We start from the raw sequence: 18,652 nt of genomic DNA on the forward strand, positions 1-18,652 counted from the left end.
TTAATCAGCAGAGACTTCACACTGTAATTGTGGATTTGTATTCAGATTTGAAAGCAAAGTACCGCATCCTGATCCATGTTGGAGGTACAACATATAGCTGTCAGGCTTCTTCTGCCTGAAACTGACAGCAAGGAAACAGGATCTGGGCAGCTGGAGTCGTCTTCCCCAGGGAAACCAAGGACATATAGTTGTTGCGATGCAGGGACTTGTTATTCTGCAGCAAAGGAGTCCCACTGGACCAGTTAAGTAGTAATGACAGTATGGAATGAATTGACGAGAGTCATATTTCCACAGGTGCTGCATTGGAGTCCCACTCATCATTCGTTTTTAAATTGATACCCCGATTGATCGTTATTCCTTTAGAAAATTAAATGATACCTTATTGTGGTAGTTCTTGCATGGTGAGGGCTTGTAACATTGGTTGGGTTGTTATGGTGCTAGAGACTAGTGTTTACCTTCCCAAGGCTAATAAGACTCTGATCACATTGAGTACATCCTGATCTGGCAGGTCAACAAGCGTGTAAAAACTAGTGTTCTCATTAGAGCACGGAACATTGATTAAGATCAAATGTAAATGTGAAACGGCACAATGAAACGCAAGAACCATACATAAGAGCATCAGCAATGTTTAATGCGCCGTAGCCTGTGTTTACTCCATGAAATGTTACGTTTTGCTTTGCCAACTCACGTGGTATTTCAAGTTTTTCTCACTAATAAATGCATAAATAGCATCACAAAAATAGAACATTTCCTACACTTGAACAACACATGACATTTAATGGTGAACTACATTTGTATGCATTCCATTATGCTCAACAAGAAACACATGTCGAGCCATTGCTAAAACATTTTAACATTTTAACTAAATCAGCACTCTATTATTATAATAGTGGGAGATTGTGGAGAAGATGGGTGTGTTTCTTCAGACATAACCAGACTGGACATGTAGGGTGAGCTGAGTGCTGCAGAGAGGTGAGCGGCTTCTCGACTGTCTCGGGTCCACTGAGATATGATCAGCCAGCGTCAAGCATCTCCCAGAAGATATCAGCACATTATCTCAGGTTTAGTACAGCCTCTTAATCACACCAGGCACAGAAATCCATTAGTCTCTGTCACTTTCTCCCCACCTCAGGATGCTAGATCCCAATCTGTCATTTGAATGTTATAGTCCCTCTCTTTCCATTTTCCCCCCAGCTTTTTTTTCCTTCCATCCCACAAGACCTTTCCAAACACCGCCTTACCATTACCTTTTCTGCATTTGTTGCATACTGTGTATTTCCATTTGTGTCTGGGCAGCAATCTCCATGTATATCACCTCACCATTCTATCAGCTTCATCCCTCCAAAAATATATTTTCCCTTCATGCACTCATCAAGAAGATGTATAGCACACAAGGCAATTTTGCAGTTGGAGAAGTGACATTCTTTCCAAGCATGTGAAGCATGTGAAGTTGTAATGCGACAACCGGATTGCATACATTTTCCTGGAAATTTATAAAACCTCGTAGAAAATATTGATAGGGATTCACATTTAATTTTCTTTTCTTTTCTTTCCTTTTGCTTGTTTTAGAAAGAAATCTATCAGTTGTAAATACGGTTCCTGTATGTATATAAAGTTACAATGTCCCACACAAACCAAACAAAAACATTTTAAATATTGATCTTTAAAAAAGCATGTGGACACAACCAATATTTTTTGTTTATGCCTCTGTGCAGACTATTTTTGCTTATAGAAAAATCAATAGAGCTTGAGTTATCAAATCCAACGTGTTGGAAGAGAGTGCCAAAGGGGTAGAGCGAGCGGCAGCAAAATCGATCCTGAGATATTGCCTTATTTAACAGGTGCCGTAAATAGCAGCATTATGATGTTAACTATTGCTGAAGTTACTGAGAGGACAAGGGGAGGTCAGACTGCATGTTACACTCACTTTTTCCAGACTCCAATACGTCCAGAGTCTCATAAGTATAGTATCCTTTTTTGCCTAACTTCACTCCTGTAGGCAGGTGTATTTTCAAAATACTGCAGTGTTCCCTGCATCCAATGCCCTAATTATATAATGCACATTGTACTGCTGCTAAATTGAACTTATCAGATTTTATCAGCAAAACAGGGAGCACTCCTCACTTTATGATAAGGTAATCTCCAGTAACCCAAGCCTTGCTGGAGGGGCCTGTTGAATGTTAATTTAACATGTCTGACACAAGTGCATAGACAAATGAATGTGTGGACTAAATAAAGGCGACATTTGTGACAAGATAGTGAAAATTAATCAATGAGGACAATTAGGGGGGACACAAGCAGTTTACAGAAATCAGTCCATCAATAAGAGCAATGCATCATTTTGAAGAGGACTGGCAGGGCTAAGTAGATTCCATTAGGTAAATAAATGTATAATCAAGGTGATTAATTGACAGATGAGGTACATTAATGCAAGAAAACCGTCATAATAAAACTGAGAGAATGGAGGGTAGGAGAGTTTAAATGCTCAGAAAAAATTGATATTGTTAAGTGCACAGTAGTGCCAGTAGCAGATTTATGTGTTGCATGAATGTACTTTAAGTACTGCATGCATTTATTTTAAAATCCTGTTTCATTCATTAACTCCACTTTGGATTTATATTAGTATTGTGGCGAGGCTGCTGTCAGCTGCTGCTTTTCTTATAATTAGCTAGGGCCTCCATATCTAATCTGTGACTATGTGGCCATGCTCCAGCAGCATCTGCTGAACCTGTATTGCTTTAGTGTGCCCTACTGCAAGTGAGCCTCAGATATAACCTCTTCCTAATCCTTCCACCACCTCCCTACTTGCCTCTGCATGTGAGCCATCTTGGCAGAACTACAGAGAAACAGGGACTTATCAGAAATTTTATTCATGTTGCCCAACGTCACAGCAAGGCCTACTCACCATTCAAGGATACATCTTGCTCCTAGAGTCTGAAAGTAACAGGATTAAAATGGGCAATGAAATCCATGTGTAGTAACAGCTGTAGTGCATTTCGAACTAATGCAAAGTGAAGTAGCTTTGCATTAGCTGGTAAATGGAATTGATAATAATTACTACAGAAAATCGTCTCGTAATCATAATATACTAAAATAATAACTACGACAACAGCTAACCACTACAACTATCTCTGTTTTGAGACCCAAGCATGCACTCCTACAATACAATCCTATTTTTGTATATCAATGATTCAGCCAATAGTCTAATATGAACAGGGTTGTTTTGACTAAATTTGGTGGTTTTGTGGCCAGAGGTGTGTGGAACACCTGTGGCACAGTTAGAAACTTGGTGGGAGTTATCAGTGGGTGTGACAGGAACTAGCATTAGTCATGGTAAATCAAATCTCTCCTCTCTTTTTGTTTAAAAGCACTGTGCTCCCTGCTATGGTGCACTGACAACTTCATAATGGATAGTAGATAGAAGTGGAAACTTCTTTTTCATGGAGTTGCAAGGTGCAAATATATATGGTACCACAAAATGAATATAGGACACCTAAAACATAATGCCAATGGCAGGTATTGTCAATATTTGACCTGAAATTGCCTTTCTAGAGGTAAGGCTCATTTTTAAGCAACTTAGACAACAATATTACCATTAGGTTTAAGCAGCTAAGCTGCCAAGTCCGTTTTGCACTGTTTATTTATCACTATTTATTGATTTATTACTTTGCAGCCATTTGATCTATAAAGATGATTCAGCTTTCTCATAAAACTAGACAATCTGAGTTTTCTATATACATACATGACTTGTTTCTCTGCAGTCTGTTTCCCTGTGAAATTTTGCACAGTTCCAATACAACATTTCACATGTTGTTGCATGGGGTCAGCACTTTATTACCCATATTGTGACATTAATGAGCCAACCAATGTGATACTAAGATGCTACGTTAAGGCCAGCTTGATTGGGAAGCACTGGCAAAATTGCCATCAATGTGTTATTTGTGAGGATAATGCACACCTCCTAATATTTACTTGTCAAGACCTTGGACCTAAGGATTAGGAATTGCACTGGGTATACTCAGACTGTAAGTAACTACTGGTAAGCAGAGTTGCACCTGTTTTGTGTGCTAGTGTTAGGGGGGGTTCTTGCTGTCTTAGCTCATGCTCCGCTACAGGTGCCATGCCACAAATGTCACACAAATAGATAAGCTTCTGGTGTCTCCAACAGTGAGACAGAGAAGGGGTCAACCATGTAATGATGATGAAAACCAATACTATACAACATGGTGAGACCGGCAAAGGCTTGACACTGACATGTTTCAGGGTAGGAAATAAATTGAGGATCGGAAGTCATTCAACCAAAATTTGCCTCCACTATCAAAATCAGAAGGTCACTTTGCCCTTTTCATGTAGCTAGCAACAAGACACTACAAACCAACCAGTTCTTCTAGTCTGGTAGACTATTGTTCTTCCTCATGATGAATTATGGCAAAGCTTGTGGATTGGCCCTTGTTTATCCTTCTTTTGGTCTGTCTGCGTCCATCCATCGGTAATGAACGTTATCTCTGCTAATCAGATTTTGAACATCTGGGAGTGATGAATATCATTGCTTTACATTTTCAAAATTACTCTTGACAAGCGAGGCCATTGGCACATTTATTTATTGCAGATAATGCACAATATTTTAGGTGCTGCTAATTGTATTTTCTTCAAATGTAACAGAATGATATGTCCCATGGCAGAGTTTGTGAATATGCGTCTGTGTGATTTGTGTTTGAAAACAATGAGAAAAGAATTAATCATCATTCACTGTCACTGCTGGCACTTTTTAAATATTGCAGTTCCACCAATTAATGGTTCGTAGTAAAGTATTGTTGTATGTTCCATAGAATACCTCTCATTATTTTGGAGCTGTTTGTTCAGTTACGGCAGAGTCACTGGTGGCTAGAGTTTAACAGATTAGGTCCCTCTCTCTGAGCAGCTGTTGCAGGTTATTGATGACCTCATTAGAATGCTGCCTGCGGCACGACGGCTGACTTTGAAGGACTTCCCATATGCAATGGCACAAACCGCCAACGAAGCCTGTGCCACTCGCTTCATGCCAAATAACATTTCTTAACGGTCTTTTTGTCGGAGAAGTCAAAGGCAAGGAATTGCAATGCTGTGGAATCGTTGTGGGGGTCCCAAATCCACTCTCAGAACTGGAGGTTTTTTATCACAAAGTATGACTTGAGCGCTTAGAGGAGTTCCAGTAAGCAGCTTTCCAGGTCCCTTTCCTGACATATATTAATTCTGATCCCCGTCATTTATCAAATCAATAATATCCACAAAATTTTGTTTTTCATCGAATTAAATCAGCAATAGTTATCAGTAATAGATTACGCATAACATCTCCAAATTCATTGCTGTGAATGGACTCATGAACATGGACTCCAAAAAATTTAATACACTGTCTCATTTATGCTCGGCTACAGGTGCTGCCTCTTTATCTTTTATATCTGAGACACTAGCTTGCATTAACAAAGTCTCATTGAACAATAATGCTCTGTAATTAAATATGACTTTACATTTGGCCTTCCTCATAAACACAGGAAACAAGGAGCCACAAACATAAAACACAATGGGGGACATGAATTGTTATTTTCGGTGGCTACACATTAACATTTTTGTAGCTTTGTGTGGATATTAAAACCAGTCTAGCACAACGAAAGTCGTCTGCCATAAATACTGAAAATAAGACACACATTTTAATCATGTTCTTTATGGCTACAGTGTGTTGTTTGTTTGCAACTGCATATTTAGTTTGTGGCATAACATGATGTTAGTTAACTGTCTGAAACAAGGGAAACCCTGCCAAAATCTATGACAAAAGCCAGATCCAAAATACTTGAAATCTACTCTGAATGGATATGAATCAGAATATCATTTAAAAAACTAAACATGAATAAATGAATAACAGTAAAGAAATTAAATTCATTATCATTGAGATGTCCAGAATCTGATGAATATTCAAGATAACACATGTTGCATTTGTCACCATTAAAATGGGACTCTGATTTATATAAACAAATGGAGTAAGAGTTGTAATACAATGATCAATATAAAATAAAAATGGAACGGGTATAACCTTGCTGTAAAATGTACATGTGATATTCGTTTTTTTTAGTTTGACCACATTATCTCGACACTGCCAAGCAGTGGCTTGATCTTAGAGGTCCAAAGCAGCTGTTCTTTCACTTAACCACCACATATTGGGTTAAACAAAGCACCCAGCCATCACTTGCAATCCCGCTTGAGGTGCCAAGAGCGTATGCCAAGTCCCTCCAACTGTCACTTCCTCATTTAATATTAATGAGCAGTTTACGGTACACAAATCCATGCCACTACCACTCAAAATGTCAAATAGTTTTGAACAGTTTTGTTTCCTTGGTGATAGTGGATTTTTTTTCCTTCAACGTTCTATTGGAGAGCGATAGAGGGAGGAAGGTGACATGGCAGTTTTAGACTACTTCTGCAGGCTGCTCAAATTGGCCTTCACAGCCCATAAACTTTCAGCCAGCCAGGCAGACACCCTCTAGCACCTTCCCTGTGGACATGCCATATAATGTCTTCTTATAGAAGAGAGACATGAGAGAGAAGAAAGACTGTCTGGCTTCCGTCACTAAGGATTTTTCATGTACATACATACTCGAATTTAGTTACTGCTTTAATTATTTCCTCTCTGCAATAGTAAAGCAAATTTGACCTCCCCCTCTTGTAGTATAATAATGCCTCCATTAAACTTATCAAGATCAAGTCATTATAGTGAATATGCCAAACCAGAGTAGCTGCAGCTACCCAATTCTGAAAATGTACTTTTAGCCCACAACTGACAAGGCTGTGCAGAGAAGCCAGCACAAATTCATTCACCCGTAATATTCAAGGCTAAGTCAAACCATTAATGGTGAACATTGCCTTAGTTTAGTAATTAGTAATTTTGATGTTTTTTCATAACCACTCTTTGTATGTTGTAAGGAAATTTTAGGTTTACATGCTGGGTGCAATGGCAGCTTCCCAAGCTGAAGGATGGAAATGTAGGGCTGCAGTTTGATAGAGAATAGCAAATAATCTGCTGGTGAACTTTATCCGCCTTTGGAACCCAATGAAGTCTGGTCCTGAGCCAACATCAAACAGCCTTGCTGTAGGCTGCAAGCACCCTTAGGAAAAAACACTGACAATATCTCCTCAGGTAGAAGCGAGCAAAGAGGTTTGGAGTTCCTGTTTGATGTTGAGAAAGACCTGCCTTACACAACAAATCTAAACCTTAAAAAACATACTCAGTGGCCATTGTATTAGATAAACCTAGCCAGGACCACTTAGGCAGGTCCGACTGTTTTGTTCTAGATGCAAAGCAACTCAAGATACTGGCTAGTAACTTAGTCTCGCTCACAGACTGCAAATTCACCACAAGAGGGAGCTGTTAAGTCATTGGTAGACCAGTTCACATGTCAACCTGTGCCACCTACAGGAAATGAATGCAATAGCAGCTGCAGTTTACAATGTGATGGCACCACCCACAGGCAAGGAAAGTAATAGCTGCTGCAATTTTAACTGTAATACCTCCTGCAGGCAATGAGCTTTACAGCTCTGCAGTTGGATGACGCTTGCTTTTAGGAGCTTTGCATCAATGACAATGATCCAAAGCTGTCCCTGTTTCATCTACAACAGACTGAATTCTTCTATGCATGGACTCAACAAGATGCTAGAAGCTTTCAAAGGAATCTCAGTCTTTGATGACTGCATAGCATCTAGCATTTTCTGAAGTAAATTCAGTGAAACATTCATGCAGCTAATGTTTCATCCAGCTCATCTCAAAGATGTTTAGCTGGTTTGTGAGCCATTGTTTGGGCTGATAGGTAGTAGTTAGTCTCCTTGCACCCCTAATGCATTCACATATAACGCAACATAAATATCAATACAATACATGTATGTACATTTATGTCTGATATGTGGGATTGTATCTATGTTTCATGTTGCCTTACATTAAGCTGTAATATGGATATTTAATGTAGTATAACTTTTTTTATTTTATTGGTATGAAATGGTGGATCAATCCATTAAAAAATAATCCATTATCAATACACCACCACCACCACTGCTACTACTACCATGAGATAGAGTCACACTGTTCACATCACATTCTTGCTCATCATTATGTTGCACTAGAAACCCATGCAGCATTTTCCCATTCCTTCATCATACTGTTCCACTATAGCTTAAGCTATTTTTCTGGTTTAACCAGAGCAACGTTAAAACTCAATGAGCTGTGTATTATAGAAATGCCCTTTACACATTACTGTTGTACCGTACTATTCTTTGTGTACTTGTGGCCCGTCTGTCAGCTTGAATGAGTCTTATCATTCTCTGACACCTCTTATGAACAAGGTGTTTTTGCCCTCAGTATTACAGCTGATTGCATGTGTTTCATCTGCTGCATAATTCTTGGTAAGGTCTCAGATGCTGGCACAAACCATCATTCATTTTTCAAAGTAAACAACATGTAATTATTGCGTCATGTGCATTCTGACATGTAGTTTAATAGTGTGTGTAAGCTTTACAGTATCCTAAGGCTTCATTTACATGTGACTCGCTCTTTAGAGGAGTGAGTGATTTACATAAATGAAGAGGTGTACCTAATAGAGTGGCCACTTAGTGCACAATGCAATGTGTAAACTGCAAAAGCACAGTACCTTTTTGACAAACACTACTCCACATTAAATTTGCAAGAGTGGTATTTTATTGAGAAAATTGCCTTTCATCCAATTCTATATTTATATTCATGAAAAGCCTCTATTCAAGTCATTATCAGGGTCAAAGATGGAGAACAGAAAGAGCAAGTCACTAAGGCATTTCATGGGTAATGTCTCTATCAGGCTATTTCACCTAAAGCCAAATGGATAATTCAGTTCGATGGTGTGAAGATAAAGCTCTGATACTAGTGGTGTCAGTGATTTGCAATAAAAGAGATGAGGTCTGGAATAAACAATAGTTTTCTCTCATTCCAACATTCTGCCATATGGTGTCTCCCTGTACAAATACGATACATGTAATGCCAAGCTCATTATGGAAGGTAGAATATGCATGAGTATTCCCACTGTGGTACCACTTCATTAGAGTATTATGGTGTGCTGTAATTACACACTCATTAATTGTTCATCATTTTTAATGTTATTGGGATGGACAGTGCTATCCACCTTCTGTTAGTCTTGTAATCCAGCTTTGGCACACTGCCCACGAATGAAAGTGAAAATGTATCAGTGTCAATACAATCTTGACATTTGACTTGTATCACTTAAATACAGGATTTTGATTATATTCTGGCATGAGAATGAAACTAAATGTTAACTCTTCTGTGACTGATAATTGTAAAATACACTTGCTGACGAGTTGGAGGTGTTCAGTAGCTTGTCGCCTGCAACTCTTCATCTAACAGCTCACTGTGGCGGCTTTTTGTTCCATTACTCCCTTGCAAAAATAAAAAAAAATTATCCGCTGATGAAAACATGCCTAAAATTACTCTTGCCTTGTTTTTTGCCAGTTTCGCTTTTATTGGGAAGCAACAGCAGTAAGAAATGCTGGGTTTGCATTAGCAGTAACTTAATATAGCTCTGATACAGTGTTAAAAGAGTGACAAATATACAGTGAGGCTGATATCACTGAAATAAAGTTACAGTAATCTTTTCCTGTGAATCCCTCGTCCATGTGAAGGCAATCTAAATCCAATGCAGGAATGGCGTACTCCGCCACTAACAATGAAAGCTACTATACTGTATAGAGAAGTAATTACAGAATGTAGATACATTGAATGGCTATTGATAAAAAAAATGCCGACCAAATGTAGTATCAAAAACTGATTTCATGAAAATTATAACTTTGAAGTTAACTTCCCATGCCCTGGTTTGTAATACCCTCTTTTCTTTTGTTCGAAGGTGATATCTACCTTCATTCTTCCAGAACAATTTTTATTCAGCTGCATCTTTTACAGCTACATATCCTACGCTTCCTGGAGGGAATTCAGTTTTCTGGGATGATGACATTGCCTATAATAAGGTTCAGCGCACACTATTTCTCCTATCAAGCCAATCCTCTGGTGCAGCTTCAGCTAAGATGGGTCTCTCACCCAGCGGGTCCACAGAGATGGGCATGGCATGGGCCGGGCATTCATTCACCCCTAAATGGGTGATGATGCACAGCCAACGGGTTCCAGCACACCGCCCTGGAGTGTCAAGCGGAACATCACCCACTGACGTCCCTGTCAAGGTCATCGAAAAGCGCTCTGGTCTAGACATGTGCCATCAGAGTGAGAAAACCGCCACAAGCATGCATGAGCAACAGACCGAGGCAGTCTCCATAATGGCAAAGATGCTGGAGGTCAGCTTTAGGTTGTACTTTCTCCATGCAGCACTTCACTTATAATACATGGTACAGTACAGTAAAATATGTGAGAATAAATCTGAGTACATGAGATTGAGGACTGTAAAGGTACTGCAAAGTCCTAATGTCATTCATTGCTTCTGCTATTCACAACATGAGGAACACTATGTAAAACCACTCTAGATAAATAGTTTATGATTCTACATTAGGCTGTAGCCCATTAACATTAAATCAAACATAGACTTTCCATCATAAGAAAAAGAAAAATGTCCCTTTTCTTAAAAGCCACTCTAACATATTTGAGCACCACATACAACTGCCTTTCTGAACGGAATAATGTGTAGTTTATTTTCAAAAAGGCTCATTTCTTAAAATAGTCTATATTTGTTGACCTACTTCCAGAGATTGTTATCTACATTGTTGCACCACCAGTCCAGCTTTGTTTTCAAGCTGAACATATAGATAATCTTTAAAAGCATGTGCACAAAGTAGCTTGTATCATTGTTTCAGTCTTCCAAATTCTGTTTTATGTTCCCTGAGTCCCATAGATGTCTTGGGTTCTCTTTATCTACTGTTGTTTCACTCATTTTCTTCCCCTTTTAGTACTATCTCATCTTAATCCTGCACTGGCTTCCCTCAATCATCTTATATTACCAACTATACTGCTTTCTTCACTTTGTCATTAACCCGTTGTGCTTCTCCCTTCACTCTCTCAAATCTTTGTTTGTGTTATCTTCAAATCATTTTCTCATTCTCCTTGGCTTTTTCCTATTCTCACCCCATCTTTTTTCATTTTGCCCCACTGTTCCTGCTCCCTCCACCTTTCATGTCCTTTCACATCTCTTTCTCTTTATCTGGCAGGCTCCCATACTCCCTCGGTCTTCTTCTCTCTGTTTTACATACTCCTGATGTGCTCCTGCTGACCCCGTCTGTCCGAAGGGATTAATTGATAGTGAGAGATAATAAATCTTCCCATTAGGCGCAAAGCCCCCTGTCCATTGCTCATTATGCGCCCGCTGCTCCTCAACACCATGGCCTGGGGTTTCCCCTGCTTTTTTAACACGCACGTCTGCCATGCCAACCCCAGCAAGGTCAATCTCTGCCTATGACAGTCGATTGGCTACCTCACATCACGACACATTCATTCATGCATGGACACCTTTTGAAGTGTTTATTCTTTTCTCTGTCTCTAGTTTTGCAATAGTCTGTGTTTTACATGATAGACCTGAGCAGCCTTACCATGCAGCAGCTGTTGCATGCAAGCTTTACACATACTGTTTTGAATTTGTGGTTTCCAACGAAAAGAACAATATAAAACTCCTGGCCTAACAAAGTGTACTTTTGCTTTTTTCTTATCAGGTATGAGACAATAGATAAGAAAAAATGAGCCGATTCCTTGGGAAAGATTTAATGGTACTGAATAATTCCTACTACCTTGAGACAATTTTGAAAGATTTTCAGATGTTCAGTCTTCAAAGGTTCCTCCATTTCCTGTTTTTGGCACACAGAGCTGCCACATGCTTTAGCCAGTTATTGACCTGTATCTTGCTAACTATCTAGGCAGCTGTTTTCGCATCTATCTTCTCATATCTGTGAGCACTATAGCATTATCTGTTTTGCTATGTTTGACCTGAATAACTGTTGCAAAATACACTGTGGATATTAATCATGCTTCTTATAAAAGCCATTTGGTTAAGGCCATTGCTTTATGTTATGTTAATATGTTTATGTGTCCCTTTAAGTTTGACTTTCAGTCACATAATGCTGCCTGGAAGTACCTAATCCCAAAAGTGAAAATCCTTAAATGGTGGACTTTCAATACTTGGATCAGCAGGCTATTTGGCCCAGAATGATCAGTCTTCACTAAACGTCAGCCAAATCAGTAAATTGTGAGATTTCTTAAAAGACAGGGCAAAACTCCCTGCATCCTTTTTCGGGGAAATAATGTCAGGTCGCAATTTCAAAAAACTTCTTCCACACCATAAAGTCTTAGTGACAGGTGCAGAGGATCAAAAACACTTTCCATCACTCACTTTATCTAAAACAAAGTAAATAAAGTGAGTACAAGTGATGGACAGTGTGCGAGATTCTTTGTTTTCTTCCCAGGAAATAAAATTTCAAAATGGTTAATGCAAATTAATAAATTTCATTGAGTGATATATACATATTTGCACTCAAACATCTGTACAATGCATTAGTTCTCCCATCTGACATCTGGTAAATTAGCCAGCAAAGTACACTTGGAAAATCTGTTAATGATTATGGCGTATCCTTGTTTCTATTTGTTTAAATTATTTTTCAAAACATTTGCCTGCTTTGATTATTCTCTGTACTTTTGATGTTCGTTACTCAAATTTTTTGTCATACATAGTGCTGTGATCGCCACTGGAGTCATTAAAAATCGAATCTAATTCAATATAATCAATCTAATCTAATCTAAAATAATCTAATCTAATCACGTTGCTGGTAATTTGGAAAAATCTGGATAAAAAATACTAGGTTAATACTGGGTTTTAAAATTGAGTCAGTGTCAATATTTTACTTAGTGTAAACTTTCTAAATGGTAATACTAAACTTCAACTTACTATTACAAGCAGGTGTTAGCAGCAGCTTAGTACCAAGTAACCATAACCATTGCTAATACTCTCTTAATTGTAAGACTAAAAGGAGAACCCAAAAATAGTTAAGTTAAATTTAACTGTAACATTGGATAAGTTGATACTAAATTGACACTGTCCCCATAAAAGGGACACATATTTCACTTTACTATGCTAAATCCATGTTTTGCAACATGTTTTTACCATTGTAATGGACCAATCAATCAGTAGCTCAACAGGAGATATAAATAGTTTGTATTTTTTATTTAAAACTTCATATAACCCATACAGCAAACTGTACAATTGAATTATTCACAATGTGTTAAAAAGAAAATAATTCAATAGCTTTTCTATAATATTTTGTTGAATTTCCCCATGTTTTACTCAGATGTCGGTTATTTTAATGTTCTCTTAACACATAGTTACTAGGAAAACAAAATCTCTTTTTTTCCTTTTTTTTTTACAAAATCTTACAAAAACTATATTCATAGAAATTCTGCATGTCCACAAAGAAAACCCTGGTTGGCACCAACATATTTTTCGTATTGTTGAGAGGTTTTCTGCCAAGTGATAGAAGCTATGCAACTCAAAATAAAGGTATACATAAAAAGGCATACCATTGTGACTGCTGGAAAATCAAAACTCATATCACACACTTCTAATGGAACACAAGTTATGTAGCTTACATTTTGCATTACTTTTCTCTCACATTTCACACAATTTTGTGTAAAATGACATTATTATTCACATTAATTTATAAAAAAGCTGTATATTTTCAGTAACCAGACTGACTGAATCAGCCAAATCAGAAACCCTGTTGTAATTCCAACAAATTTTGATTATGGTGAAATTTTCAATTAATTGTACATATTACAGAGGTGAAATACAAGCAAACTTGAGTCTTTGAATCACCTGCATGGAAAGCTACAGTACACATAAGGGTAACAGTAATATAGTATAACCATGTATCAGCACGGCCATACTTTAGACCAGGTCCTAATTGGGATTTCAAGAGTAGTAAAGGTCCAGTTACATAAGATAAACCCTACTTTCCCTACTCTAAGGGAGTGTCCCCTTAATTCTTGGAGAAGCTCAACATTTCCATTTCATGTTCACCTTGTAGAAATATATTAGCCATCATAAAAGAAGATTTGCATACATCTTCCCATCTGGATGATAGTAATCCAATATACCATAATATAATGCATTTCCATTAAATAAATAAACACGGTTTGGGGCTGTGGAACTGGGGTAAAGTGAGGAAGTAGGTTAAAGTGACCTCTTTAATGAAATAAATAGCATCTCTAACATATTTGACTGTGAACAGAATTCATTTATAACAGTATAAATTTAGCAAAATACATTTTCTCCTGCTGATCTTATCTACATACTCTACTTTGCAGAAGGGAATCGATAAACAATTATACAGTGAATCTCTACTAAACCAATGCTAAGTTTTACAGATTGGAGTTTCCTTGAATCATAGATAGTTACGATTTTTTTTGTCTTGACGTATCGACAACATAAACCTCACAGAGGTTTGCTGTTCGTTCAGCTCCCAGGTGAGCTCACAGCAGCTCACAGACTTCTCGACTCTTCCTACGGCATGACATGTGCTGAAGATGTACACTTACTCAATAGGCATTAAAGTCAACATGAACACACAAAATCATCGTCTGTCTTCTGTCTATTGACCACATTATCTTTCAGCATGTTCACACACTACAAGTATGGATTTACTATGTCCACATCAGGTAATTAAACAGAAAAGGCTTGTGACTTTCAAGTCTGAGATAACCTTCAAAATCTTTTCACATTTAAAACCAAACCCTTGCCCAGTTTTCATAATGCTCATAATACAAAACAATCAGTTTCCTGCCAAAAAGCCTCGAAATCACACCTGAAAAATTAAATAACTGTTCAAATATGTGTTTAGAAGTTCTTGGGACATTCAGTGCTGCTGTAGCCACACATGGACAAAGTCAAGCACGTAGTTCGATGGATACGTCACACTTAAATTCACTGGAAAAATGCACTTTAGTTTTTTAGGTTAGAGTCTGTTACCTTCTGTCTGTGTGACTTACAATTCTTTATTAAACCAAGATATAGACAGAAATATCTGGTCCAGTGCCTTCCAACCCTGTCTGTACATGTATGTTTTTGTAAAGTACAGACATGCTACCATTTCATCAAAGGTGGAATTGGTTCATACAGTTGCTCAATATTTCCATGATTATCCTTTTGGAATGTACACAGGACCAAGGTTGTGTTTTAAGAGAGATATTTTATCAGGAAATTCATCAGTTTTTTCGGATGCTTCTTATGCGATGATTGTTTTACATTAGTGCTGATAACAATATGTTGAGGTGAGGGGGTTTGCAGAACCAGCCAATACAATGCCATGACTGAGCCAAATACAATTAACTTTGGATATATATTACCCTGCATTGTTGGAAAAACTGTTATAGCAAGATCCCTTAATAGTCCCATTTAAACCACTCCAATTTACTTTGCATTGAACACAAAATAATTGCTCTCTAAAAAGCTAAGTGAGGAGAAACTGACCCATACTGTACTGTAAATAGTTCTGTTGAATTGTCAGATCTTTGGCAATTTAACTGATTAAAATTCATGTACAAAATTATTTTTTACATAAAATGTACTTCTTCTCAAATAAATCTAATCCAATAACAACATGATCCAATGGTCCATAGTGGATTCTTTTAACAAAGACGTCTCCCCACTCCAGCTTTGCTTTGCTTCAATGATTAATAGTTTCTGTGTAATAATATAGTTAATTTCACATGACAACTTCAACAAACATATATTTACTGTTGAACAGTTGTATCTCACTGTGGGTTTCCACCAATAACAATACTGCAGATACTGAATGAGTATTCCTACAGGTTATCATATGTGTCGCTGTGAACCATGCTTTCAAAAGATCTCCACATGTTTGAGGTAACATTATTTTCCACTGTCAAAGGCCATTCAAGAGTTTGTATAAATCAACAGGATAAAGGTAAGAACTTGATATAATTTTAATGTGTGGCACTGGCAAAACCGATCTCCAATGAAAACTGCTCTTCCTTGTCCTCCATGTATAGCTCTCATTTATTGCCATTCTTAACCAAGCCTTTCTTCTTGCTTCAGTCCATATTTTCGAATAAAATTCTGTCTTTTCACTGATTGAGGATTCCTCAAATGACGTGTATTTTCTTGTGTTTTTGTGTTGCGCACGTAAACATCAGACTTGAAACTGATTATTTGGGTATACTGTTTTCCCAGAACCTCCCTTAACTATTTCTTTTACCTCTTGTGGTTTGGAATACAGTGGTGAATGTTGTCATACCTGTGTGGCTGATGCTGCCATTTTGAGTTGCCCATGTTTTGTTAGTGTCCCCATGTCACTGTGGTTAATGGTGAATCTGGTGATCCCGTCTATGCCATTGTCTCTAGTCTCTGGCACCACCCCTGACACGTTGCTCAGGAGGTTCTTGCCCTGGGGGGAACACATTGTCAGGGGAACACAGGAGTCATCCCAGTGCTGCAGCTCATGTTGTCCTTTCCTGGGAGTCGTCGGTCGTTGTAGGCGTGCATGTTGATCACTGCATCCGTCTTCACCATGACTGGAGGCTGAGGCTTGTGTTTCACCCGCCTCTCGCAGGTGAACGACAGTCTGATCTCGTCCACCATGGCACTGCACAAAGACCTCTGGGCAAAAATGGGGATGCGGGGAGGGGAGCAAGAAGGAGAAGAGGGGAAAGGGACGGGGGGTAAATGCCTTAGCTTTAAATTGTTCTGACAGCAGAGAGTGTCGACAGTCTACAGAGCACAAAATGCATTAGAACATAACATTCATGCTGTGTTACTGCTGGTGTGTGTATGTGTGCATGTGTGTCCATGGCAGTCAGCAATGTCAAATCGCACCACCACATGTAGCCTGCACATGGATCATTATTGCTGCTGTGTCAGAAACAGTGAACAAGTATGGTGCATGAGCATGCATGCAACTACTCACTTAGCATGACTCAAATTAGTGATTTACAACAGTAAAGGGTTCATGCTGTTCTGACATCTCCAATGACTAATAATGGATTAATTATCTATGCTCCAATTTGCAATTATGCCTGTTAAAATAAGTAAATGTTGTGGTGTTATGGCCAAGTACTCCTAGGGATTAGCCAAAGGCATGCAAATCCTTTTTTAACATGTTTGAACTAAAAGCCATGAATAGAGCACATCTTTGGTTTAGAGGCTATGTGGAATGAGTATCATAACAAAATAGGCATGGTTAGCAACTTCTTTGCTAAAATCGGGGGTGAAATAAAGTGAAATCCTAGTGGAGTGTAATTAAATAAATGTAAGATTAATTTTCCATCCATCCAAACCACAGAATAAAAATCAAATTAAGAAAATGTGATGGGGACATATACCTGCTCACGTTCTGCAGTCTTCCTTAGCTTGTAGATGAATTCAGCAATTGCCACAAAAACTGACAGCACTAGGCCAGATGCCAGCACAATGAATATACCACCCAGGTTCTGGATACCCATGGGGCCTGTCTCGCGACGCTCTTCATCCAAGCAGCTGCTCCCACTCCACCACTTCTCCTTCAGCATGTGTAGGCGCCCATCCTCCAAGATGCTTAGAATTGCTATGGTGATTTTGTCCCTGTACGGGGAGCCTGGAAGCAATATAAGGCCTGTTTTACTTTGGAAGAAACGCCAGCTGGATTCTGTGATAATAAGGTTCATAAACATGTTGTGGCATACTGTCTGACAAGTAGCTAAAAAACACATCTTATGCTGCTGCATTGTCTAAAAAGCAACCCCTCACCCTCATTTTTAAAAAGACTTGATTTCTTTATTATTTAGTAGCCTCAAATATATTCTCTGGTCATTTGCAGGTCTTACCAAGGGGAGTGCCGATGCCATAGCCTTTGCTGTCGATGATCCCTCCCACCTGTGTCAGGTTACAGTTACTCCTAGTGATGTAATCGATAGTTGTGGACTCCATAATGAGGGCATAGTCAGACTTCAGCACCCTCTGAATCCCATCCTCAATAGACTTCACCAATGATGTGCTTGGCTTGCTGCTCATAAAGGCCCACATTTTCTCAAAAGTAGAAACCTTAGATTTCTGTAAGGGAGGGAAAGAGCCGGTTTAAAAAATGTGCCTTTGAACCTCATTTGAACAATCTTCCTGGCTGGAAAAAGTAATTGAAATATATACAATGCTTTTACCACTAAAAAAAGGTTGAGCTTGAACAAAATTTATTTCAAACATTATAGCCCAAGGTGTTGAAGCTGAATTTACTGCTAACCAAGAAATCTTACTAGTCCCTCTGTAGCCCTGATGTATGGCAGAATACCTATGGGTATTTTTTAAATGCTAGGATAGAAAATGTCAAAGATGACACATACAGTATTTGTTAATTTAAAGCATTTAAAGGTCCAGTGTGTAGGATTTTGGGCATCTAGCTGTGAAATTGCAGATTGCAACAAACTGAATACCGCTCTTCTCACCCACCCCTCCCAAGCGTGTAAGAGAAACTATGGTGGCTCGCGACATACGCGAAAGGCCCTATCTAGACCCAGTGTTTGGTTTGTCCATACTGTAGAAACATGGCGGACTCCGTGGAAGGGGACCTGTTCCTTCTGTAGATATAAATGGCTTATTCTAAGGTAATAAAAACACAA

General features: G+C 38.5%; 1 protein-coding gene and 1 long non-coding RNA gene across 2 annotated transcripts in view; one reads left to right on the forward strand and one right to left on the reverse strand.

Moving 5' to 3' along the window:
• LOC122881834 overlaps nt 1–13,564 on the forward strand; it is a 56,857-nt gene extending 43,293 nt beyond the window's left edge. The window contains exon 2 of the long non-coding RNA XR_006379248.1: nt 9,909–13,564. This is a non-coding gene — a long non-coding RNA (uncharacterized LOC122881834). The remainder of the gene's footprint in view (nt 1–9,908) is intronic.
• LOC122881830 (glutamate receptor ionotropic, kainate 3) overlaps nt 13,200–18,652 on the reverse strand; it is a 95,133-nt gene continuing 89,680 nt past the window's right edge. The window contains exons 14-16 of the mRNA XM_044208469.1: nt 17,867–18,092; nt 17,387–17,637; nt 13,200–16,662 (exon numbers count right to left, since the gene is read on the reverse strand). Coding sequence (XP_044064404.1) covers nt 16,297–16,662; nt 17,387–17,637; nt 17,867–18,092 — 843 coding nt within the window. The 3' untranslated portion in view covers nt 13,200–16,296. The remainder of the gene's footprint in view (nt 16,663–17,386; nt 17,638–17,866; nt 18,093–18,652) is intronic.

Source organism: Siniperca chuatsi, linkage group LG9, assembly GCF_020085105.1.
Source record: "Siniperca chuatsi isolate FFG_IHB_CAS linkage group LG9, ASM2008510v1, whole genome shotgun sequence".
Lineage (NCBI taxonomy): Eukaryota > Metazoa > Chordata > Actinopteri > Centrarchiformes > Sinipercidae > Siniperca > Siniperca chuatsi.